General features: G+C 40.9%; 1 protein-coding gene across 1 annotated transcript; it reads right to left on the minus strand.

Annotated features, from left to right (window-relative positions):
• Positions 1 to 27,414, minus strand: si:dkey-183c6.7 (urea transporter 1). Its single transcript, XM_061912507.1, has 8 exons — positions 26,688 to 27,414; positions 17,705 to 17,894; positions 17,496 to 17,624; positions 16,136 to 16,328; positions 14,274 to 14,421; positions 3,469 to 3,603; positions 474 to 523; positions 1 to 399 (listed from the first exon to the last, which is right to left on the minus strand). The coding sequence occupies exons 1-8, from the start codon at positions 26,812 to 26,814 to the stop codon at positions 217 to 219; spliced, it is 1,155 nt and encodes a 384-aa protein (XP_061768491.1). The 5' UTR covers positions 26,815 to 27,414; the 3' UTR covers positions 1 to 216.

Genomic DNA, 27,414 nt, shown 5'->3' on the forward strand with positions numbered 1-27,414 from the left:
TTATTTGTCTTGCCTTTATTGTACAAGATGCGATTCAACCACACAACTGCAATGTGCGTCTCCCCGCTTTCTCCGGCAATGCTCGGACGCCTTACTCTCTATCATCAACGTCACTTCCATATCTCTCTCCGGAAGTCCCGCCCCACCCAGGAAAAGTCATTGGCGAACACCCCGTAGCCAGCCGATACAATATTATAAAAAACAATTAGTCTGTAATTACACGTCAGTGCTGTCTCGTTCGGCGTCGCTGCCGGGTTCCCATCGGCTGCCGGAGCACATGTTCTGCCCCGGCACCCGAACCTTAGCCAGGGGGAGGCGGTGTGCGGCTAAACTGCCCGTCAGCAGCATCATCAGCGTGACAGTCAGTGTGGCTGCCCAACTGCATGCTGGGAGACCCATCTAGGGAATTTACGACACATGCGTTTTCAACTGGCCTGAAGAGGAACCAGCGACATGACATGAAGTGTACTTACAGTTCCCAGCAGATTGCTCAGGGCGATGTCAGAATAAGACGAGAGGAAGGCTGAAGAAGACAGGGGGACACTTTTAACCCTTCCATTGTGCATGTGCATGCTGACAGGGGAGACGCATACAAACGCACTAAGGATCCAATACCAAAAACACCATGAAACCAGTGCTAGATTTACAATTCGGCAAACACAGGGAGTTGCATCGGCCCCCAAAATAGTTGATAAAGATTTAGATCCCAACTTTTATCCGGCCTGCGAGATTAATTTGCTAATGAAAGAAACTGCTGTTTTAAAATGTGTTCACTAAATGTCACAACAGCAATTTTTTTATTTGTGTCCTCTGTCGCTAGGAGGGCGGAGCTATGTGCCCTGTTAAGATTGATTGATTGAGACTTTTATTAGTAGATTGCACAGTACAGTACATATTCCGTACAATTGACCACTAAATGGTAACAACCTAATAAGTTTTTCAACTTGTTCATGTCAAAAAAACTTATTCCGTTGTTACCATTTAGTGGCCAATTGTCAAAAAAAATATGTTGAAGTTGTTTAAAGGCCTACTTAAACCCACTACTACCGACCATGCAGTCTGATAGTTTATATATCAATGATGAAATATTAACATTGCAACACATGCCAATACGGCCTTTTTAGTTTACTAAATTGTAATTTTAAATTTCCCGCAAAGTGTCGTGTTGAAAACGTCGCGGTATGATGACTTGTATGCTGACGCGTGCGTTTGACGTCTCAGGTTGTAGCGGACATTATTTTCCAGCCCGATCCAAGCTATAAGTAGTCTGCTTTAATCGCATATTCAAACTGTATTCTGGACATCTGTGTTGCTGAATCTTTTGCAATTTCTTCAATTAATGATGGAGAAGTCAAAGTATAAGGATGGAGGTGGGAAGCTTTTAGCCTTTAGCCACACAAACACAGTCGGTGTTTCCTTGTTTAAAATTCCCGAAGATGAAGCTTTACTATGGATCAGAGCGGTCAAGTCAACATGGATCCCGACCAAATGACAACCGGCAGTTTTCGGTGAGAAAATTGTGGTAATAAGTCAGCTCTTACCGGAGACATCAGCGGAGCTTCCGTCTTGCTGCAGCTGCGTGACTTCCCTCAGAGACTCTGGCGTCAACACACCCGTGGCCACACCCCTCCGCTTTTCAGGTACTTTAGAATCTCACTAAAAGACTAGAAACCATACTTGCCAACCATCCCGAATTTTCCAGGAGACTCCCGAAATTCAGCGCCTCTCCCGAAAACCTCCCGGGACAAATTTTCTCCCGAAAATCTCCCGAAATTCACAAGGAGCTGGAGGCCACGCCCCCCCAACATTGAGTCGGACCTGACTCAATGTTGTGACCCTCTTAAACAGGACAATACTGCCATCTACTGTACATAGAATATCAATCAATCAATCAATCAATCAATCAATGTTTACTTATATAGCCCAAAATCACTAGTGTCTCAAAGGGCTGCACAAACCATAACACAAACCACTACGACATCCTCGGTAGGCCCACATAAGGGCAAGGAAAACTCACAGCCAGTGGGACGTCGGTGACAATGATGACTATGAGAACCTTGGAGAGGACGAAAGCAATGGATGTCGAGCGGGTCTAACATGATACTGTGAAAGTTCAATCCATAATGGATCCAACACAGCCACGAGAGTCCAGTCCAAAGCGGATCCAACACAGCAGCGAGAGTCCCGTTCACAGCGCAGCCAGCAGGAAAACATCCCAAGTGGAGGCGGATCAGCAGCGCAGACTACTACTAACGGGATAGTAGAATAGAATGTAAATATATTCTACATTGTTCTGAAGCCCACAGTAAAGAGACGTGACTTCATCACGTTGCGTGGTTATTGACTCTAACCCAATATATTACACCGTCGACGAGCAAAATGAAGAAATACGCAGGCAAGTTCCAGAACGATTGGAAACAAGAATTGCAGTTTATCCAGGAGAGTTCGAAGGAGAAGGGTTATGTTGCCTGTAAATTTTGTAGAACACCCTTCTCCATTGAACACGGCGGCTGAACGGATATTCAGCCATGAACGGTCAGCGAAGCACAAAGCGTCCGCAGCGCAGCGTCGTTCACAACCCAGTATTATAGCCCACATCGCAAAATGAAGACCCGATGGTGTAACTTATGCTGAGACAAAGATGGCTGTGCTGATAGCTGGAAGCAACATCCCGTTCTCATTTGCGGATGTCTACAACAAATCCGTGAAGGATATGTTCCCGGATTCTGAGATCGCTCGCCAATACGCAAATGGCAGAACAAAGGTTACTCAAATAGTGAAAGGTAAGTGTTTTTTTTGTTTTTTTTTTACTAACCAGCAAGCACAGTACAGTTAGTAGAACAACTAACTGTGTTTTTATTACTGTGTATTTGATAGGTGCCGTCGGAAATTCAACTATTTCTTTTATTTATATATATATATATATATATATATATATATATATATATTATGTATATATAATAAAATAAATATATATAGTTAGAATTCACTGAAAATCAAGTATTTCATATATATATATATATATATATATATATATATATATATATATATATATACATATTTGAAATATATATGAAATACTCGAGTTGGTGAATTATACGCCACCCCTCTTAACCATGCTCCCCACCCCAACCACGCCCCGCAACCACGCCTCCACCCCACCCCCTGTTTTGTGGAGTGCCCCGTTGACTAGAGTTGCCTTGGGCCCCCAAACGACTAAATGAGCCCCTGCATTAAACACCTGCAATCATACTACAAATTGAAAATGTTGCAATAATAGAAACGCAACAGAATCAAAAACAAATGTGTGTTAATTTGCATTTTTTATTTGCAGTATTTTCCCGTTGCCTTTGTTTTTTGATGTGTGCGTGTGTGTTTTTGGTATGGAACATAAATGTGTTTGGAGCATTTATATACGTTGTTTTCCCTTGTCAGCAACCAAATGTGTGTCTGTGTGCGTGTTGTTACCACAAGCAATGGCCAACAGGTGAGTTTCCCAGCTGAAGGTGAAGAAGAGTCCTCCAACTGACATGCATCCCAAAGCTCCATTGAAACCTGACAGACCCCAGTAAAGAGACTGATGGCGCACAGCCACAGATAAACCTACACGTACACAAATACAAACACACTTTTACTATAGCTACAGCTACTGAAAATTTGTTTGCATGCACTAAAACACGTGCAAACTTGATAGCACGCGCAAAGCTGATTTACTAAATGTGTGCACGTGTCTCTTTCGTGAGCAGAATAAGGAGTGCAATCAATTTAGCGTGTCTGTCTTCATGAATATGCATAATGTTGGCTGGTCATCAGAACGCCCGTAATACTGGGGAGGAGAAGAAGATGATATAATTATCATATAACTATATAATTACACACAGATTCATCAAGATTAAAACTAAACTGCAAAGTCTATTTTGCATTTGTATTCAGCACATCTGAAAAGTATGTGCAAAATGACACAGTTGTACACAAGGTTGTGAGAAAAGAGGCGAACGCACAGCACTCCGTCATATGTGTGCTTTTCAACATATTTGGACTGTCAAAAATACAAATATAATATTGTCTATTCAGCAGTATCATTTTATAATGGAATAGCTGATGGATGATTTAGGCCTTGTTCACACTTCAGGTGATTTCAGATTTTTTTTTTGCTTACGGTATATCGGAACTATTTCGGAAATATTTAATGTCAAGGTGAACAGTGCAATTCCGAATTTTCAAATGCGACCCTGGCCTCTTTCGTATGTGGATATAAATCAGATGTGTACTCGATGCAACTGCAGTCAGAACGATCAGGTTTAATATCACATCAAAAAGCGATAAGCGTCATAATTATTCACCAAAACAGGCAGTTTTAAAAAATGTAGTTGACAAAAAGCAGAAAACAGGCAAAAGTTATATGTCTTAGGAAGTCACGTTAATGTTCCATCACTGCTGTCTCCAACTATTCGCCCAAACGTTGACATGTTTGCCTTCTTCCTTCTTGATCTTCTACGTGTAATAATAATGTTGACTGAGATTGCACAAAATCCTTGAAATTGCCACAAACGTGCCAGGACCGAGACCTAAAACTGGAGCCATGCGTATATACTTCTGTAAACACTGCAGTATGTGCGACGTCATGTCTGCAGGCGTGTCAGTTTGTTTTCACCTTAGACATTGCAATATTTTTTGTAATAAAAAACAACTACATGTAAAGATCGGAATTGAGAAAAAAATCTAATTTGGACATCCTACTCTGTAGTGTAAAAGTAGCCTTTAGGAGCTGATTAAAACAAATACAATTATTTCGTTTTTGTGTTTGCTTTTTTATTTTTTTATTTTTTTAAATGTTTTTTCATATTGGAGATGTAATAACATATCTCTTGTCGTGAAATGAAGTTTTTGCAATATGCATTTTTTGCATATTTTTCATCACATCCGCAGTCAGTGCCGCAGCCTTTTCCCATGAGCGCACCTTCAGTGGCCAAAAAAAAGAAAGAAAGGAAAAGCAGTTTCAATGACGATGTGCCGCAGGACTGCTTCTAAAATGCCCATAAAAAGTGGTACATGTCTGCTGCATGTTTGAAAACATACCAACACACGACAGGTAGAAGGATGATAACATGAATATGCAGGAAACAATAAATTGTCTTCCTGGTGAAAGTTTTGCTTTTTTTTTTTAAACATTTGTTTGATAATTTTCAGAAACATACAATAAACAGGAGTTGTCAAAATACATCAAATACTGCCCCCAACATTTAAAATAAAACAAAAATAATATTAAAAATGAATAAATAAAATAATATATAATGAAGTAAAATAAAAAAACACAAACATATATTAAAATAAAACCACAGACATCTGTGTTCCTGATTGGCCTTAGAGAGAAATAGCAACCAACAAGCGCCAAAAAGGCTCATCAACCACCCACATTTCAATTGTGTTTCAATCAGGGTTGATTTGGAGATCAGGTCCTCTGACATATTTCAGTAAGGCTAGTTCTTGAAACTTTGCCGAGCAACAATTCAATGTCAGCCTGATCTTCTTTTTGGATTTGTTAAGGCTAGAGACTGAGGTGCTACCCCCAAATAGTCCTTTGAAGGGATTTGGTTCCATCCTTTCTCCAGTGACCAAAGACAGTGTTGAAAATGTTCAGAGATGGGCAGAGCCAAAATATATGCACTAAATTAGCTGGAGTCTGTTGACACCAATTCAGTAAAACAGAGTGAAAGGTCTGCTTTTGATGTCGATGTCCGTTATTTCATCTCTTTCCTGTTTTATGTTGAATGCATTCCCTTGATTCCTGTCTACAGAGGCTTCAGTAGGCAACTGATTGTAATCACGAATATGGGCGATTCTTAAGCACTTTGACTTTTTTAACTTGAATGCATTCTGTTATACCCTGTGTTGCCTTTTTAGATTTGATTAGTCTGCGGACATGTTTAAAGACATCTGTCTCTGCATCCTTTGGGGTCTTGCCCTGACAGACCATGACATCGTTGGCTCCATGTTGGGATATTGTGCAGTCATAGTAAATTAAAAAGCACAGAGTCAGTCACCAACATGGGATTCTTCGTGTGGGAACTCGATTTCACGGACTGATGCACAGGCAAACCGACTTCTAAAACCATGGCCACATTTATTTGTCACATTCTTCCTCAAAAAATGAATGACATGAAAAGTGGGGCAAATGACAACCAAGTTACCGCTGTTTTGGGACTATTAGGAAACCATGAAACCTGCTGGCCAGTTTCAGTGAGCAAACTGTTTGGGCCACATTTTGTAAATTGTTAATAATAATAATAATAATAATAATAATAGTTGATGATAAATTATCAAACAAAATTGTGTTCTTATCTGTGCAGTAAAGTTCAAATTTGAATGACAATAAAGGAAGTCTAAGTCTAAGTGAACATTCACAGTTGGAATGGGGGTAAGCTACATTTGTAGCCCCAGCTGCCCAGCTTCGAGTGACGGAAGCGTGGCTGCGAATTTGTGCCTGTGGCCCCTCCAACCACCACCAAACATTTATTTACATTCATAAATAAAGTTTGATTAGAAGCAGTGTGAGTGGCACTGGGAGCAAGGTGGCTGGAACCCTTACGTTGGTGGCACAGCCTCTCTACCATCTGAGCCACGCCATCCCCAAGGGTGTTTGTGGCTGTTTACAGTATTTAACAGTATCTATTTATCAATCCATCCATCCATCCATCTATTGCACTATTCGAGATACTATTACTGTGAGCCAAAAGCTGTGCAGTGAGACCCATTGCTTTTGTTTACCAAATAGATGCACACTTCTTGTGCTTTTTTGTTGCAAAATACTGCAAAATAATCCACCAGGGGCGTTAAAAAGTTGCAAGTTCCGGCCCTTTAACAAAACGGTTAGAAACACTAATGAATTCAGGAATTCTGCTCATAGTTTTGCATAATACTGGAACAGAATAATTGGATTTAGTTTACCGTACTTTTCGGACAATAAGTCGCAGTTTTTTTCATAGTTTGGCCAGGGGTGCGACATATACTCCCGAGAAACTTATGTGTGAAATGATTAACACATTACAGTAAAATATCAAATAATATTATTTATCTCATTCGTGGAAGAGACAAAGAAAATGTCAGCAATCGTCACATACACGTCAACCACTAAGAATTCGGCAGGAGAAGGTCATGGCAGAAGTGCATTGTGGGTCATGGAATGCTAACTGCTATATGCCACTGCTGTAGCTATTAAAATGGATCATTTCATCATTGGTGATAACTTATAAAAACTGAGAAGGGCTGAACAAAAAAGGCACCGAAAAGGAAATCATGTACTGCAGATTACACAATATCAAATAATATTATTTATTTCATTTGCGGAAGAGACCAAGAAAATGTCAGCAATCATCACACACACGTCAACCAATAAGAATTTGGCGGGGGAGGGTCATGGCAGAAGTGCCTTGTGGCTCATGGAATGCTATATGCTACTGCCGTAGCTATTAAAATGGATCATTTCTTTGTTGGCGGTAACTTATAAAAACTGAGAAGGGCTGAACAAAAATTGGACCGAAAAGGAAATCATGTACTGCAGATTACAAGCTGGGCGTAGTGAAATATGCAGCAGAAAACGACAAGAGGAAGCGGCGTATATCTTTGGAGTTGGCAGAGTTGTTTAGAAGCGACATCGAGGAAGAAGATTTCATCAGATTTATCGATTAGGAGTGACAGATCGTTTGGTAAACGTATAGCATGTTCTATATGTTATAGTTATTTGAATGACTCTAACCATAATATGTTACGTTAACATACCAGGCACCTTCTCAGTTGGTTATTTATGCGTCATATAACGTACACTTATTCAGCCTGTTGTTCACTATTCTTTATTTCTTTTAAATTGCCTTTCAAATGTCTATTCTGGGTGTTGGATTTTATCAAATAAATTTCCCCCAAAAATGCGACTTATACTCCAGTGCGACGTATATATATTTTTTTCCTTCTTTATTATGCATTTTCGGCCGGTGCAACGTATACTATGGAGCGACTTTTAATCCGAAAAATACGGTAAATCATTATTTATCTTTTTCGTACAATTCAGTCTTATTTTGACCTTTAGAAATGACTGCAAGACACACAGGCCACAGTTTGATTAAAGTTGTCTTATTATTTTTGTCATCATGTTGTACTTCTAAAGCTTGTTAAGATTGAAGTAAGCAGGTCATTGTCTGCCCTGTGCACTGTTGATACACATGCATCACAGTGAGGCCTCAAAAGCTCCTTTGACCTTTGGAACTGCAGCTGTAACAAGATTGAAAATGGAAGGCAAAAACTATTTTCTCCCTGAGATGCACTATGGAGATAACATTTTCAGTCTGTTGGACATTTGGCTGAACCAGGCCAATAACAACATATGGCTCCTAATGCTAAAGACGGCCGCTCCCGCCTACAGCATTTTTGCTCTGCTCCTCTTTCTTGTCAGTCTGCTCCCCCTACCTCGCCGCTTTGTGCCCTTCTCTGCTTTCTTTATCACCTCCTGCACCCCCCCCAGAGGATCATTAAAGACTAATGAGAAACTAGGACTGATGCTCGAGAGATGCTTTCTTATTCGTAACGTTTGTTACGCCCCTTAAAATGAAGTGTAATGCAGACCAGAGATTATTGTCGCTGAATGCACGCAGCAATTAGTGGACATGACTTTAAAGTCCACTCTGCACAGTCTATTTGCTTTGCAGCTATATGACAGTGTGTGTGTGTTTGAGCAAACTCTTACATGACTCACAGCTGCAAATACACTACACTGATTGCTCTGAAAAATGTCCTTTATATTTTACTCTCCTTAATAATGTATAGACGTGCAGGGAGGCACATTAAAAACCAAAACACAGTCAGCCGCATGACTTTTATGGTCACCTCAGCTAATTGCTTAGAGTTTTCTGAGCTGCCCGTGGGCTGCAGTCGTTTCTTCCCCGCTTTACAGATCAGAATTGTTTTTATGTGCGCTGCCGACATTCAGTTATGGTCACCCGAGAGTGTTTAAAAACTGCAGTGATGTGACCTGGTGCAATGTGAACATATATACACTATATTGCCAAAAGTATTTGGCCACTTGCCATGACTCACGTATGAACTATTCCCACAAGGTTGGGACTATGGAATTGTCCAAAATGTTTTGGTATATTGGAGCATTTAAAGTTCCTTTCACTGGAACTAAGGGGCCAAGCCCAACTCCTGAAAAACAACCCCTCCACCAAATTTCACACTCAGCACAGTGCAGCCCGAAATGTACCGTTCTCCTGGCAACCTCTAAACCCAGACTCATCCTTCAGATTGCCAGATGGAAAAGCGTGATTCATCACTCCAGAGATTGTGTCTCCACTGCTCAAGAGTCCAGTGCTTTACACCACTGATCCGACATGAATGACCATACTTGCCAACGCTTCCGGATTTTCCGGGAGACTCCCGAAAATCAGCGTCTCTCCCGAAAACTTCCCGGAAGAAATTTTCTCCCGAAAATCTCCCGAAATCCAACCGGAGCTGGAGGCCACGCCCCCTCCAGCTCCTTGCGGACCTGAGTGGGGACAGCCTGTTTTCACGTCCGCTTTCCTGTTATATAAACAGCTTGCCTGCCCAATCACATTACAACATCTACGGATTTGAATAAAAAACTGCACACACAAGGAGACGAAGCAGAAGAACGAGGAAGTTACAGCCATGGCGACGCCGTCTGTAATAGAGTGATTCTGTGTTGTCTGTTGCCATCTCCTGGTGAATGTTGGCTATAGCGTTATGGGGTTGCTTTTTGATTGGCCAACGATTTACATGGTGTTGGGCACCTGACGGCAAGTGAGGGAGTCTGTTCTGAAGCCCACAGTAAAGAGACGTAACTTCATCACCTTGCCTGGTTATTGACTCCAACCCAATATATTACACCGTCGACGAGCAAAATGAAGAAATAAATGGCAGAACAAAGGTTACTCAAATAGAGAAAGGTAAGTGTTTTTTTTTATAGTAACCAGCAAGCACAGTACAGTTAGTAGAACAACTGTGTTTTTATTACTGTGTATTCGACAGGTGCCGTCTGAAATTCAACTATTTCTTTTATTTATATATATAATAAAATAAATATATATAGCTAGAATTCACTGAAAGTCAAGTATTTCATATATATATAAATATATATATATATATATATGAAATATATATGAAATACTCGAGTTGGTGAATTGTAGATGTAAATATATTCCTCCACTCTTAACCACGCCCCCGCTCCAACCACACCCCCAACCACACCTCCGCCCCAACCCTGACCACGCCCGCCCCACCCCACACCCCCCACCTCCCGAAATCGGCGGTCTCAAGGTTGGCAAGTATGTGAATGACATTAGCTATACCTGCTTGCGTTTTCGTAAAAAAATAATGTTAAAGACGGTGGTGCATTGTGTTTCCCAAGTTAGTAAGTCGTGTTACATTGTAAACATTACAGTAAGCGTAGAGCACCGACACCATTTGATATATATAATTTGTCTTAATCTAAGATTACAGTTGACGCTTCCTGGCAAAGTTTCACACACTGTTTGCATCACTACTTATACAACTAATGTGAACATGCTAGCTGCTATTAGCCACAGGCTAGCTGCTATTAGCCACATGCTATCTAGTTAGCTAAGTTAAAACTCAAATTGCAACTTTTCAAATGTGAAGTTAGCTTACAACAGAGACAAACCTATTATGTTACTGAATTTAATTGTACTGTTACACTATGTTCACCAAGAATGCACTACTTATAATAACAGTGGCTAACGGTAAAACCGCGAAAAATGGTCTGCCATTCAAAAGATGATTTTAACGAAAACTTTCAAACAAAAACATTTATAACAAGCAATGTGTTTTCAAAAAACCCACTTACTTTTGATACTTTTCGCCGTCCTTGATGTTTGCGCTTCCCTGTCCTCCCGGTTTAGCGTGGCTAACTACAGTGACATCACACGCTGACTGGTAAATTTCAAATCATGGTGCATCTGGTCTGCGTAGTCCGCCCCTAAACAGGCCCTAACTAATCACCTGGAAGATCAATCTGAGAGTCCCAGCCACAAGTGCTCCACATGCGCTGATTGGGCGTGACCTCTATGCAGATCTGGTCTGGCGCAGTATGAACTGTTATCTGGGCAACTGTTCTTACCTATTGTTACCTGCTGATGTGTGTTTGGGATCTGCATAAGTGTCAAAAATGTGTAGTCTGTGCCGTAGTCAATAAGCTCCTTCTTTTTCTCTATCCTATTGTTTTGGGGCATTCATCTTTTGCTGTTAAAATTTTTAATATAAAGTACCGTACAGTTCGAACTTATATCGGTCGGTAGCACTAAAAAGTACCAGTACAACAATGAAACCAAACGTTATTTTTTCATTTTCTACTAGAGGGGTCAGAAGAGGAAGGGGCACTGCAACAATTTTAAATACCTCACTGTCTTTTAACAACAATCACTTAACAACATTTAACAACATATTTTGAGCAGCATGACTTTGTTTTTAGCAGCCCCCACTCTGTGTTAACTGTTTATCGACACCCTTCCGACACTCAAGCGCTTTTATCAGGGTGTTTTCTGTGCTTTTATCATTTATCCACACCTCCTATAACAGGATTTTAGTAACTTGTGATTTTAATTTATAAGTTGATGACTCCTCAGATTTTTTTGTCCAGAGAGTTTTTAAACATTTTAACTTGTTTTAATTTTAAGCAGCATGTCACACAGCCGACTCACAACAGGGGACACACCCTGGACCTGGTTATAGGTCGTTGCCTGTTCATTGGTGTGTTCTCTGTTGTTGACCTGGCCGTGTCTAACCACTATTGTGTGTTTTTTAATATCAACAGTCTTAACCAGCAGGGCCCCCCGGTGAGAACAGCAAAGAAACGCTAATTAATTTCTAGAGTGGCTGAAAATTTTATTGAGATTTTACGGAACGCTACTGCTGAAATCTTACTTGCATCATGCAACGTCATTGTTGATCGTTTTAACAGTAAACTGATATCAACTTTGGAACCAGTAGCTCCACTTATAACAAAAACAATCAAAACAAAACCTACACCTCCCCGGAGAAATAATGTACAATTACATCCCTTCTAATCAATTTTCTACCGTTTGTTACTCTTGGTTTCTCCGGCCCCTAGCCACATTTTTTCAAAAGGGGAACATTATCACAATTTCTGAAGGGTTGAAACCAATAAAAATCAGTTCCCAGTGGTTTATTTTATTTTTCAAAGTTTTTCTCAAAATTTTACCCATCACGCAATTTCCCAAAAAACGGCTTCAAAGTGCCTGATTTACACCATCGCTATATCCACCCGTTTATTGTCCTGTGACGTCACTGCGTGAAGCCACCAAAATCAAACATGGCGGATAGCACAGAAATGTATAGTATAGTAGCTCGGATTCAGACTGGGATTTCCGCGCCGTAAGCGATTCAACAGATTACGCATGTATTGAAACGGATGGTTGGAGTATGGAGGCAGGTACGGAAAATGAAATTAAAGAAGAAACAGAAGCTTTTGAGCCATATCACAACAGACAGCGGCACGGGAGGAAGTGCGGACGAATTCGGCGATCACCTTCTAACCAACGATTGGTATGTGTTTGTTTGGCATTAAATGTGGGTGGAGGGAAAGGCTGAATGCAAATATACCTACAAATGAGGCATAATGATGCAATATGTACATACAGCTAGCCTAAGTAGCATGTTAGCATCGATTAGCTTGCAGTCATGCCGTGACCAAATATGTCCACATAGGTCAATAACATCAACAAAACTCACCTTAGTGATTTCGTTGACTTTATCGTTGGAAATGCATCTGCTTTGAGTGTCGCAGGATATCCACACATTCTTGCCATCTCTGCCATCTCTGTTGTAGCTTAGCCGTCGTCGGTACAGTGTGCAGAACAAACGAGGGATTTTCACATCTTTTGGCCACTGGTGCAACTTGAATCCGTCCCTGATTGTGTTGTTACACCCTCCGAAAACACACCGACGATGCATAATGTCTCCAAGGTATGGAAAACAGTCGAAAAAACGGAAAATAACAGAGCTGATTTGACTTGGTGTGTGTAATGTGTTTGAGAAAATGGCGGATTGCTTCATTTTGTGACGTCATGAGTGAAAGTCATTGCTCCGACAGCGAACAATTGAAAGGCGTTTAAATCGCCAAGTTCACCCTTTTAGAGTTCGGAAATCGGTTAAAAAAACATACGGTCTTTTTTCTGCAACATCAAGGTATATATTGAAGCTTACATAGATCTGGTGATAATGTTCCCCTTTAACCCAATGCAGCCCCCGAGTCAAAACGTTTGGGGACCCCAGGTCTAAAGGGACTCGGTAAAAAATCTCAACATTGATTTCTACCCAACTCTCTTGTTTCAGCTGCACATTAGGTTTATTACAAAAAAGTTTTTTTTCATTTGGGTACTATATTTAAAATCGTCCCAATTTTGTCCATCAGTGACACTGAAATCATTATGTCTCGATTGCTGTCACGTATTATTTTTTCCAGCATTAAAAGATTACAGTTGGTATGAAACACGGTTGCTGGACTTATGACTGGGACAAAAAAGCTTTCTTATATTACGTCTATATTGGCCTAACTACATTGGCTCCCAGTACACTTTAGCTGTGGTTTTAATGTTTTGTCACTTAGCATGACCGAGCGTGTCATCAACTTGACAAAGCAATTTGAGCGTATCGCTGCTAGTTTGCACCATACTGAACTATACTGAGGCGTTAAAATAAATCTAACCAGTGCACATTTATCCATGAAAGTATGGTAAAGCTCCTGTCGGTGTTTTTGACAGAGAAGCAGATGGAAGGCGATGCAGTAGAAGTTCACTCTCCAAGGTAAATGCTGTACATTTTTATTTCATTATTTCATAAAACTACTGAAGTTGTTAGTATAACATTACATTGTACTGTTTTACACAGTATTTATTATCTAAAAGTTTGTTACAAAGGCATGTTACATGTTAAAATTGTGATATTTTAGGAAGTGCATTGGGACTTTGATTTGAGCTGCTTACAAAGCAAGCACCCATTCACTGAAGTGTTTGATTAAGAGCTCTGTCACAGAACCAGTTAAGTTTGTAAGTCGAGCTACTCTATTGAATGTTTGGCCCTCAAGCGGAAACTGAAAGGGCCTCAATGTCGCATGGTTGCAACCCAGCAATTTACTTCACAGCAGATTGATTCCATCATTTGTATAAAAACCACCAAGTGAAAACACCCTTACTTGTGTTGACTTGACTTTAGAAGCTAAAACTTACCGGCCAACGTTCCAACGGCTGAGCCGAGCAGAGCGTGGACGGCCTGCAGAGGGGAGTAAAGGCAGAGCGCCCCCAGGATGAGCAGCGCGGGCCCCAGGGCGCCACAGGCGAAGATCTGGCCCACGCCCAGAGGGATGCCTCGCAACACCTGCGCAGGAGAGAGGACACTGGAATATTCACAGCACAGCTCGATTTCCCAACGGCAGCCTGCCTCAGTGTGTGAGCGGTGCACAGTTGCCATGGTGACGGCTCTTGGCTCACGTGACTGCCTTAGGTACAGTCAAGATTTAATACGCCGCTCTTGCACAGGCATCCTGGGCAGAGTGCGAGATGAAGACATCAAATATAAATAGCATTCACGTCATCGCCGCCTCTGGTGGGAGGAGTGCAGCGGCAGAGGCCTACAAGGACATGAAAGTAGGAGATGGAGGGGAGAGGAGGCGGGGGATGTTGGGAACAGATCTCATCTTAGGAAGGATATAAAGTAAGAGGACATTAGGAATATACAGTAAGAGGACATTAGGAATATACAGTAAGAGGACATTAGGAATATACAGTAAGAGGACATTGGGAATATACAGTAAGAGGACATTAGGAATATACAGTAAGAGGACATGTTTACACAGTGATGAAGGGATGGAGAAGGATGGGGGAAGAGGTGTCATGACACGGAGTCAAACCCGCGTTTCCTCGGCAGCTGGAGCTGCGTGCGCCTCTGCTAGCAGCGCGCTCAGACACGCCCTCGCTCATGCTGAGCGCAGAACGCCCACGCAGCAACCAGCCTGCACTCAATCAAGAATCAACAGACCGGGACTTGATGAAGGGGAGCAGCATAAATACCAGCAGATCCAAGGAACCTTTGCCAGAATGTCGCTAACCTTCCAGTAAGCATCACGTCTGGCAGTCCCTGTTTTCCCAGTGATTTCCTCACCCTTGTTTTGCTCTATCGCTCCGTGTTTTCCCCTAGTTCATGTCCTTTTGTATTTCCTCAGTGATTGGGCCTTGTCACTCAACTCCCATCCAGATTCCTGACTGCTCTCCTCGATCCATGACCTACCTCCCTGCTCGGACCCAGACCACGCTGCCCTGCTCTTGCCCATGACCACTTGCCAGTCCACGACCTGCCTCTTCGCCTTGCCCTCTTGGATAACGACGAAAGATACAACCAACATTTACAGACAACAACCCTTGGTAACATTTACATATTTAATACTACACATAGTCAACACTCATTCACTTAGAGTAGCATACACACACCACGTATTCATCAAAGGTTTTTAATAAACCTTGTAAACCGCAGTCCTGCCCTGGTTGTCGCCTCCTTCCCTTCTCTGGTACACAACAAGAGGCTGTCGATTAACATTGAACGGCAGTGACACACATATGAGACGGGACATTAAAAAGGATTTAGATGCTTCAAATCTTACTGAAGGGAATTCTAGGAAATGACAGAAAGAAATGTTAAAGAAAAAAGAAAACAGACGGGAAGAACAAAGACTGTGGTGGACCATCCTCTCGATCTGCCATGGACTCTATTAAGCATAGTGTGTGTGTGTGTGTGTGCGTGTGTGTGTGTGTGCGGGCGTGAGTCTTCAATAATTTATTCCTAAGCTGTTCGACACAATAAGCACTTTATCTCGTAAAAAAAAAACACAGATGAGTTTCTATTATTAAAGACGTTGTTAATTAAAGTGACAAATGGCGCTCCATCAGTTGCTAAGCAACCGATGAGTCACACACAGCAGGCTGGGCTTCATGCATGTTGTTATAGCAGCTGTGGACTGAAAATTCTTGTGGGGGGGAAAAGGGACATCATAATGACATTCTGACAGCAAAATGTGTCAGATAATAGTTCTTGTTACCTCCGATGCGCTGAGCTCGGTGATGTTGGGCGGCGGCGGTGAGCCTGGCGGTATAGCAAGGTGGCGCGGGAAGTAGGGGTTATCAGGGCCGATGCACAGGAGGTAGAGGGTGATGACGGCGTTGAAGGGAAGAACACCAACTGGCAGGTCCCAGCGGTCCAGCACAGACGAGAAGCCACTGTATAGGAAGACACTAACGGGCAGGTGTGTGATGAAAGGATTTCTCAACAAGCACAATGGAAATGTTTTATTTCAATACAAGGTTCGATTGAATCTTAACAGTTTCACAATGTCCAAAAAGGAGTAGGAAGACGCAGAGATTTTTGAATCCTCCCTACTCTTCGTGTCACAACAATTACAAATGCAGTTGTACCTCAACTGTCTGCTTTTTTTGTTATGCATTAAAGGGGAACTACACTTTTTTGTCATTCACAATCTCTATCCCTATATCTTTTTTAATGCATTCAAACTCGTAAATAAATATTCCCTGTGCTTTTTAGTTCATGTCCCTGCTGAACCCTATTTGTTTTTTTGTAAATACCTGTTCACCTGCACACTGCCTGCTGTCTCCTGCATTTTTGGCTCACAAGTATGGCTACGATGAGCAAACTTAAAAGCAATTTACAGTAGAACCCACTAAAGTGTCAGGAACTCGCATGGCTGCTGTTGTAGTGACCCCCAGGTGCAGGACCCCGGAGAACGGCGATCAGGTAAGAACATTTTAATATAATTAAACAGAGAAGGAAGCGGTCGTGCATTTAAGGTTCTCAAACATAAATCAATCCTCAAACACAGAGGAGCATATAACAGAAGTCTGCTGATTAGCACCAGGTGTGGCCCGGATGCCAATCAACAGCAGGTGAGGGAAAAACGACGCTCAGCGGAGGCATGCAGAAAATGGAAATCAAAATAAGAGCACTGACAGGAAATAAACACAAAACAAGGAAGCACAAACAGAAATGAAGTGACAGATTGTCACATACTGGGTGAAACAAGTTGCTATATGGGCCTTATTTCATGTTCGGATAGGTCCAATAGATTAAAAAAAGAAAAAAAAAAAAGAATGGAAACATTTATTATTCATAAATATTTGATTTGAGTAATTTCCAAATGGATATATACACAAATTTATAGTTTGCACACATTGTGTGTAAACTTACTGAGCATTGAGGTTCAGCATTTTTTTCCCCCAATATACCTTGTAAGCACTACCGGTATATGTCTGTGCTGTTTCTTAAAAGGGCTCTTATTTCTCTGATTTATATCATATATATATATACAATAAAGTAAAGAGACTTAACACCATTAAATGAATCCCAGTTTGATTGACAGGTGTGCCTCCAGTAATGTTGTATCTCACCTGCTAGCAGAGCCCAAGCAAACGGGCAGCAGGAGCAACCAGTACCAATCCCCGCCAGCGTTAAACACGCCCATTAGCAGAGACACCAGCATGCCGTTATAACCATGCATGCCTCCCCATACCTCTGCACTGTGCACAGAAAAGGACACTTAATGACAAAACCTGTGCATGTGTGTTGCTAGCTATGGCTACATGTGGCTAAAGACAACCTGTCCTGTCCCAAGATGACCGCCGTGAGCGTGGAGGTCATCACGCCCACCGTACCCAGCAGGCCTTGCCAGGGTGAGGCCCAGAAGAGCGCGGCTAGCATGAGAGTGCCACTCAGCGGGTTGTTGGCAATAATCACGCGGGAGACCCCTCTGCAGGTCCACACGGCCAGCTGCAGAATGAACCACTTGTCTGGGGCAAAACGTGGCACACACACAAATGCACTTGAATTTCTATGACATGCATTTCAAGAAACATCTTATTCAAGACCCGTATTTTCATGAGTGGTGGGTGGACTGACCTAAAAATAGATAGCAGGAGTGGTATCACTGGTGTGATTAGTGTGTATACTTTTCAGTTCTCTCCAATATCTGTATATTTAACATTTTATGTTGTTCCATTCATATTGTTCTATTTTTTGCAAACAAAAACTCACCTGAGGGAATAAGTCATTGGACACGATATAGCTTTGGGGGCAAAAAACCCCAAAGGATTTAAATAAAATCCGATAATTTTTTTCCTCACACAAATTTATTGAATTAGTTCAAGTTCAAGTTTATTGTTCTTCGGTCAACAAACAAACAGTTATACAAACATAAAATGAAAAAATAAAATGAAAACATGTTGCAGACCGAAAGGGTTTAGGCTGAAGTTGAAAACTTATTGCGCCTAACCCTATAAGCAATGTCAAGTACAAAATAAATATAAACTTCCGAAAAATTTTGAAATGTCCTTTGCTCAACATATTGTGAATACCCATTATACACAATATGAACGTAGTTCAATTATATACACAGTAAAGGCATGTGAAATATCTTTGCACACGTATTAAACTTTTTCACCAATTATATACAATATAAAATGGATGGATACAATGTTCAAATCTACTGTATTTTCTTTCTCGATTGTCAAAACAGAAGCTAAAAGCTTGTTGTTGCGCAGAAAAGCCAAGTGCTTTATTCGACACGGATGACCACATTATAGCGTATTTTGTTCTAATCGTTAGCATCAAGAAACCATGCTTAGTAGTATTAATAAACTACGAACCCCGTTTCCATTTGAGTTGGAGAGTTGTGTAGGATGTAGGTATGGACAGAATACAAGGATTTGCAGATCATTTTCAACCCATATTCAGTTGGATATGCTACAAAGACAACATGTTTAATGTTTAAACTGGTAAACTTTTTTTTTTGCAAATAATCATTAACTTTAGAATTTGATGCCAGCAACGCATGACAAAGAAGTTGGGAAAGGTGGCAATTAATACTGATAAAGTTGAGGAATGCTCATCAAACACTTGTTTGGAACATATGGAAGAAGTGTCAAACCGCTTTGAGTACCTTGAAGGTAGAAAAGCGCTATACAAGTACAACCCATTAATATATACAAACAATTATACTTTCATTGATATTCATATCCAAGTTTAGTTTTCAATCAATATTAATCACAATGTTTATCCAATACTGATATATTTCTTCAAGAAAATAGTCTTAAAGTGTTTTTTAAATGTGTGAATGGAACTGGAACATTTTAAGGAATCATCCAAGCTGTTCCACAGTTGAACTCCTCTGTCAGAAACACATCTACTTTTTAAGCTTGTTCTTATTTTTGCTTTCTGAAAGAAAACTGAACCTCTGAGGTCATAGGGATTCTCTCTGGGTTTGAACCTCTTCTAGGCACCAAGGCAGCATGAGGTTGTGAGCTTTGTAATCAATCAATCAATCAATGATTATTTATATAGCCCTAAATCACTAATGTCTCAAAGGGCTGCACAAACCACAACACAAACCACCACGACATCCTCGGTAGGCCCACATAAGGGCAAGGAAAACTCACACCCAGTGGGACGTCGGTGACAATAATGACTATGAGAACCTTGGAGAGGACCACATATGTGTGGGCAACCCTCCCCCCTCTAGGGGACCGAAAGCAGTGGATGTCGAGCGGGTCTAACATGAAACTGTGAAAGTTCAATCCATAGTGGATCAAACACACCCGCGAGAGTCCAGTCCAACACAGCAGCGAGAGTCCCGTCCACAGCGGAGCCAGCAGGAAGCCACGATAGCAGTATTGAGGTCAACAAGATAGTGCAGTTTTAATGTTTTTAATTTAATTAAAGGGGTGGGGGGGTCGCACTAATATACAACGAAAACTTTAACCTTAGTCCTAACATAAATAACAAATATAAATCGTTTGAGGTGCTAACTATGAGGTCTGTCACACCGCTGCCTCTACACCTGGCTGTTATCTACCGCCCCCCAGGGCCCTATTCGGACTTTATCAATGAATTCTCAGAGTTCGTTGCTGATCTAGTGACACACGCCGATAATATAATCATAATGGGGGACTTTAATATCCATATGAATACCCCATCGGACCCACCGTGCGTAGCGCTCCAGGCTGTAATTGATAGCTGTGGTCTCACACAAATAATAAATGAACCCACGCATCGCAACGGTAATACGATAGACCTAGTGCTTGTCAGGGGTATCACCGTTTCCAAAGTTACGATACTCCCGTATACTAAAGTATTGTCCGATCATTACCTTATAAAATTCGAGGTTCAGACGCATGTTCGTCAAACTAATAATAATAATAATAACTGCTATAGCAGCCGCAACATTAATACAGCCACAACGACAACTCTTGCTGACCTACTGCCCTCGGTAATGGCACCATTCCCAAAGTATGTGGACTCTATTGATAACCTCACTAACAACTTTAACGACGCCCTGCGCGAAACCATTGATAACATAGCACCGCTGAAGTTAAAAAAGGCTCCAAAAAAGCGCACCCCGTGGTTTACAGAAGAAACTAGAGCTCAGAAATTATCATGTAGAAAGCTGGAACGCAAATGGCGCACGACTAAACTTGAGGTGCACCATCAAGCATGGAGTGATGGTTTAATAACTTATAAACGCATGCTTACCTTAGCTAAAGCTAAATATTACTCAAATCTCATCCACCGTAATAAAAATGATCCTAAATTTTTGTTTAGTACGGTAGCATCGCTAACCCAACAAGGGACCCCTTCCAGTAGCTCAACCCACTCAGCTGATGACTTTATGCAATTCTTTAGTAAGAAAATTGAAGTCATTAGAAAGGAGATTAAAGACAATGCGTCCCAGCTACAACGGGGTTTCTATTAACACTGATACAATGGTATATACGGCGGATACTGCCCTCCAAAATAGTTTCTCTCGTTTTGAGGAAATAACATTAGAGGAATTGTTACAACGTGTAAATGGAATAAAACAGACAACATGTTTACTTGACCCTCTTCCTAGGAAACTGATCAGGGAGCTCTTTGTATTATTAGGTCCATCAGTGCTAAATATTATAAACTTATCACTCTCCTCGGGCACTGTTCCCCTAGCATTCAAAAAAGCGGTTATTCATCCTCTTCTTAAAAGACCTAACCTCGATCCTGACCTCATGGTAAACTACCGACCGGTGTCTCACCTTCCCTTTATTTCAAAAATCCTTGAAAAAATTGTTGCGGAGCAGTTAAATGAACACTTAGCGTCTAACAATCTATGTGAAACCTTTCAATCCGGTTTCAGGGCAAATCACTCCACGGAGACAGCCCTCGCAAAAATGACTAATGATCTATTGCTAACGATGGATTCTGATGCGTCATCTATGTTGCTGCTCCTCGATCTTAGCGCTGCTTTCGATACCGTCGATCATAATATTTTATTAGAACGTATCAAAACATGAATTGGTATGTCAGACTTAGCCCTGTCTTGGTTTAACTCTTATCTTACTGATAGGATGCAGTGTGTCTCCCATAACAATGTGACCTCGGACTACGTTAAGGTAACGTGTGGAGTTCCCCAGGGTTCGGTCCTTGGCCCTGCACTCTTCAGCATCTACATGCTGCCGCTAGGTGACATCATACGCAAATACGGTATTAGCTTTCACTGTTAGGCTGATGACACCCAACTCTACATGCCCCTAAAGCTGACCAACACGCCGGATTGTAGTCAGCTGGAGGCGTGTCTTAATGAAATTAAACAATGGATGTCCGCTAACTTTTTGCAACTCAACGCCAAAAAAACGGAAATGCTGATTATCGGTCCTGCTAGACACCGAACTCTATTTAATAATACAACTCTAACATTTGACAACCAAACAATTAAACAAGGCGACACGGTAAAGAATCTGGGTATTATCTTCGACCCAACTCTCTCCTTTGAGGCACACATTAAAAGCGTTACTAAAACGGCCTTCTTTCATCTCCGTAATATCGCTAAAATTCGCTCCATTCTGTCCACTAAAGACGCTGAGATCATTATCCATGCGTTTGTTACGTCTCGCCTCGACTACTGTAACGTATTATTTTCGGGTCTCCCCATGTCTAGCATTAAAAGATTACAGTTGGTACAAAATGCGGCTGCTAGACTTTTGACAAGAACAAGAAAGTTTGATCACATTACGCCTGTCCTGGCTCACCTGCACTGGCTTCCTGTGCACTTAAGATGTGACTGTAAGGTTTTACTACTTACGTATAAAATACTACACGGTCTAGCTCCATCCTATCTTGCCGATTGTATTGTACCATATGTCCCGGCAAGAAATCTGCGTTCAAAGGACTCCGGCTTGTTAGTGATTCCCAAAGCCCAAAAAAAGTCTGCGGGCTATAGAGCGTTTTTCCGTTCGGGCTCCATTACTCTGGAATGCCCTCCCGGTAACAGTTCGAGATGCCACCTCAGTAGAAGCATTTAAGTCTCACCTTAAAACTCATTTGTATACTCTAGCCTTTAAATAGACTCCCTTTTTAGACCAGTTGATCTGCCGTTTCTTTTCTTTTTCTTCTATGTCCCACTCTCCCTTGTGGAGGGGGTCCGGTCCGATCCGGTGGCCATGTACTGCTTGCCTGTGTATCTGCTGGGGACATCTCTGCGCTGCTGGTCCGCCTACGCTTGGGATGGTTTCCTGCTGGCTCCGCTGTGAACGGGACTCTCGCTGCTGTGTTGGATCCGCTTTGGACTGGACTCTCGCGACTGTGTTGGATCCATTGTGGATTGAATTTTCACAGTATCATGTTAGACCCGCTCGACATCCATTGCTTTCCTCCTCTCTAAGGTTCTCATAGTCATCATTGTCACCGACGTCCCACTGGGTCATTATTGTCACCGACGTCCCACTGGGTGTGAGTTTTCCTTGCCCTTATGTGGGCCTACCGAGGATGTCGTGGTGGTTTGTGCAGCCCTTTGAGACACTAGTGATTTAGGGCTATATAAGTAAACATTGATTGATTGATTGAATTAACGGAGCCTTAAAACTGCATGATCTTGTTGACCTCAACACTGCTACGTATAAAGCTCATAACCACATGCTGCCTCGGTGTCTACAGGAGAGGTTCAAACATCAGGAGAGTCCCAATGACCTCAGAGGTTCAGCTGTCTTTCAGAAAGAAAACATAAGAACAAGCTTAAAAAGTAGATGTGTTTCTGTCAGGCGGGTTCATCCGTGGACCAGCTTGGATGATTCCTTAAAATGTTTCAGTTCCATTCACACATTTAAAAAACACCTTAAGACCAATGTCTTGGAAAAATATATCACTCTTTAATCAATACAGTATTTAATACTATGATTATTGTTAATTACAAACTAAATGTGGGATATAAATAATAATGGAAGTATAATTGTTTGTATATAGTATATAATTGGTACAAAGGTTTAACTAACACGTGTCACATATATACTGAAATATAGTAGTAGATTTTGTTTTTAAAGCTTTTATAATTGTAAAGGACAATGTTTTATCAACTGATTGCAATAATGTAAATTTGTTTTAACTATTAAAATTGAATAGTTAAAACAAATTTACATTATTGCAATCAAATGCTGTCTCCTGCATTCAAATAAGTCATATTTTTGGTTCATTTAATAATCAAATGAACCAAAAATATGACTTATTTTATCTTTGTGAAAACATTGGACACAGTGTGTTGTCAAGCTTATGAGATGCGATGCAAATGTAAGCCACTGTGACACTATTGTTCTTTTTTGTTATTTTTTATAAATGTCTGATGATAATGTCAATGAGGGATTTTTAATCACTGCTATGCTGAAATTATAACTAATATTTGGAACCCTGGACTACTCACGACCTTCGTATTGTGAGGCAGACGCACTAACCCCTCTTTCACCGTGCTGCCCTGTATTTATAATATGTTGTGCAAAGGAAATTTTACATTTTTTGGAAGCTCCTCTTGTATTTAACATTGTTTATAGGGTTAGGCGCAATAAGTGTTCAACTTCAGCCTAAACCCTTTCGGTCTGCAACATTATCAATTTATGAATGTACAACTGTTTGTTTATCTAAAACTGTTTGTTTATTTTGTTGGTCACTGACAGAAGAAATAATAAACCAAACTAAACTAAACAAATGTATTTTATTTGTTGCTATTGTTACATAGTCGTACATTGTGGTATTGATAAAGTATTACCTCGGTCTTTTGGTACGCTCCACTTTTTATACGATTCTCTTTTCGACAGAAATTGGCCCACCGGGTTAATATTGCGTGTGAAAAACTAATTAGTCCTTAATTAAGTGACTAAGTTTTAGATGGTCTTTGCTTTGTTACGTCTTCGTCGCATGGCTGTAATTGTCGTCTTTCTTCCAACGCAGGAGCGGCGTGCAGGTGGGATTGGAGTTTTGATATTTAAACGCAGGGCAAAAATACAAAACAAAACTCAGATGCTAACAAGTGTGGAGCGGCAAAACAAATAGTCACCAAGGGTGAACAGCGAGTAAGAGTAGCGTGTAGAAAAATATACTTGAGTTAGGAGAAACGTAATTGTTGCCTCTAGCAAACATTGACCCAGCAACTAGTGCTGGGTGACAGAAATCTATAAAGGGGAGTGATCAATCAAAACACCTGGTGGGAACACTGATTGCTAAACAAAGACAGGTGAGGAGAATTAGTGCCCATGACATCCTTTTCTTATTGGAATTTATTGTAAAATAAACCACCATGGGGCCAGCAAAGTTTCAAGTGCCAATATTTGTTCAAAAAAAAAAGTGAGAAAAATTCAATTCAAGAAAAAACTTGCCACAAACTACAAGGTGCTAGCCGTGTGACTCCCTCCTCCCCTGCCTCCTCTCTACTCATTGCCCGTTTCTGCCAACAAGAGTCTTCAACAATAGTATAAAGTGATGTTAAATATTGTTTTATCGCTTCATTTCATATCAATTATATTCTAAGCCAAAAAGTACATAAAAGTCCTCAAGATTTTGAAGGGCGTAAAAACATTTTGATTATTTTTTTGGAACCTTTTCGTTGCTCAAATTCCTAATAAACTTTGGTTCTAAACCAAAAATAAATCATGTAATGTGTTTTTGTTTTTTAATCTTTTAAAGGACTTTTGATCGGATAATGTCACAGGTTTACATTAATAAAAATAACCAAAATATCAATAGGCCTTCAAAGAGCTATAGGGCTAAACATTACATTACATTACATGTTTGGCATTTTTGTTTAGGGCTGATAATGAATGAGAAATTTGAGTAAAAAAATTAATAAAAATAGATCCCAAAGTTTTTGCTCTTTGAAAAGTTAAATACTTTTATGTCCTTCGTTGGGATATTGCCTAATAGTGATCTTACACCTGCACTTTAATTTATTTTAAAAGCCCGCTGAGGAAAAATCATGTTTAATGGAGTAATGCAACAAAAATTAAGACCAAAAAAACAAACAAACAAAAAAAATGCCTTAATTTGTCCCCTGAGGATTAATGTGCCATTTATATGTACTTCACTTTGTTTTCTGCATCTAATCATTCTCAATATAATATTTTTGTGGCTCTGTAAATGTTTACTTAAACCAGGGGTGTCAAACTCATTTTAGATCGGGGGTCACATGGAGAAAAATCTACTCCCAAGTCGGCCGGACAGGTAAAATCACGGCACGATAACTCAAAAATAAAGACAACTTCCAATTGTTTTTTTTTTGTTTGTTTGTTTGTTTAAAAATAGAAGAAGCACATTCTGAAAATGTACAAATCATGTTTTTTTTTTCACACTAACATGTTGCGGTTAATAGTATTCTACCTTTATTTGTCGTTATTTATACCTTCTGAATAAATTATGTGATAATGTACATTGGTGTTGATTTTCAATCTTTTAAGATATAAAAATAAATAAAAATCAAATCACAGGACGTTGTTTATGTAGTTTGCTCATTTTCCTCGACTGATACACTAACGTGGTTTATTTTTTTTTACATATGTAGCATAATCTACAAAGATACAAAGAATTGCTATTGCGACATCTAGTGGACACATTTAGAACAGCAGTTGCTTTCAATCAAACATTTTGGCTCATTTATACTTAGCAAACTCCTCCCGCGGGCCGGATAAAACCTCTCTACGGGCCTGATTCGGCCCGCGGGCCGTACGTTTGACACCCCTGACTTAAACGTTTATTATTTCTCGACCGACGACATGACGGCAGTGTCTTTGGCTGCAGCTGGATTCCAACCCTCAAGTTTCTAGCTGGCGGCGCTTCTACCATTTGAGCCACGCCGCCCCAGAGGTGTTATTGTGTATTGTTAATGTGTGTTTGTTGACAACATTTTTTGTTGGTTTGACTCAAATCTTTTGATAATCTATTCCGACCAAACAATTTCAGGTGAAAACCACAATAATTTCCAAAAATATAATGTCAAAAGTTATCCACAGTATTTCCGCCTGATTTACTTTGCATGGGATCGATAAGAACATCATTTAAAAAAAGTTAAAAAGTTAAAGTACCAATGATTGTCCCACACACACTAGGTGTGGTGAAATTAACCTCTGCAATTGACCCATCCTCTTGTTCATCCCCTGGGAGGTGAGGGGAGCAGTGAGCAGCAACCACAGGACATCAGTGGTCAGTCATTGATTTAGCTGCACAAGGATGCACCAGCATTGAACATGTAATATTAGCTAGTGCAGGTAAGTCTAAAGTAATTCAGCACAGTATATGTTTCCTACCTTGCGTGTACTTATCCAAGTACACCATGTCACCAGTTGCCATCATGACACCGCTCCTTACGCGACGAGCGGTGCTCGCTGGCTTCCCGCTGGCATCCTGCGCCTCGGTTTTGGTGTCCATCCACATGGCTCCAGCTCCTCGTCCTGAAAGTGCTCCAATAGCGCTTTGAAAGGATGTTTCCGCTGCTCCCGTTGCTTCCTTCAGCCCTTTTCGGAGTAAACCTCCCCTTTTCCAGTCGCAGGGGTTGACTCATAAGCCAGTTGGTCGCGTAAAGTATTTACTCCACAGTGACATTGCCAAAAAAGAGCAAGGTTCAAACCCATGAGGAGGAAGATGAGTCTCTGCGTGTCCCAATCAGCTGTCTTCACACATTGTTGACTTAGGCTACTCATCCACCTTCTTTATTGTGGCATCGGCACCAATGTTTGTCTCCCCCCTTCTTTTGCAAAGCCATTAGTGGGCAATGTGTTATCACAAGTTGATTCAAAAGGTGTAATATTTAAGCTTTTCCTGCTGCTGCTGTTGACTCATTCTAGATGCCTCAAACACAAACACACACACACACACACACACACACACCCTCTAAGGCTGCTAATAAGTGAAGAATCTCTATCCATCTTTCCGTCTTTTGCTTAAATGAATCAGCCTAAGCAGAAAGAGGCCAGGCTTCCCCCTCCCCGGCTACTTCCTCCAACTCCTCCTGGGGGGGGGGGGGGGTCCTGAGGC

This window comes from Nerophis ophidion, linkage group LG10 (assembly GCF_033978795.1).
Source record: "Nerophis ophidion isolate RoL-2023_Sa linkage group LG10, RoL_Noph_v1.0, whole genome shotgun sequence".
NCBI classification, from domain to species: Eukaryota; Metazoa; Chordata; class Actinopteri; order Syngnathiformes; family Syngnathidae; genus Nerophis; species Nerophis ophidion.

Coding starts and splice junctions, on each gene's coding strand:
- si:dkey-183c6.7 (XM_061912507.1), bottom strand. CDS start 26,814: ATGTGGATGGACACCAAAACCGAGGCGCAGGATGCCAGCGGGAAGCCA. Junction 17,895..26,687: donor CTTGGATAAGTACACGCAAG/GTAGGAAACATA, acceptor GTTTTGCCCCAG/ACAAGTGGTTCATTCTGCAG. Junction 400..473: donor TGAGCAATCTGCTGGGAACT/GTAAGTACACTT, acceptor TAAATTCCCTAG/ATGGGTCTCCCAGCATGCAG.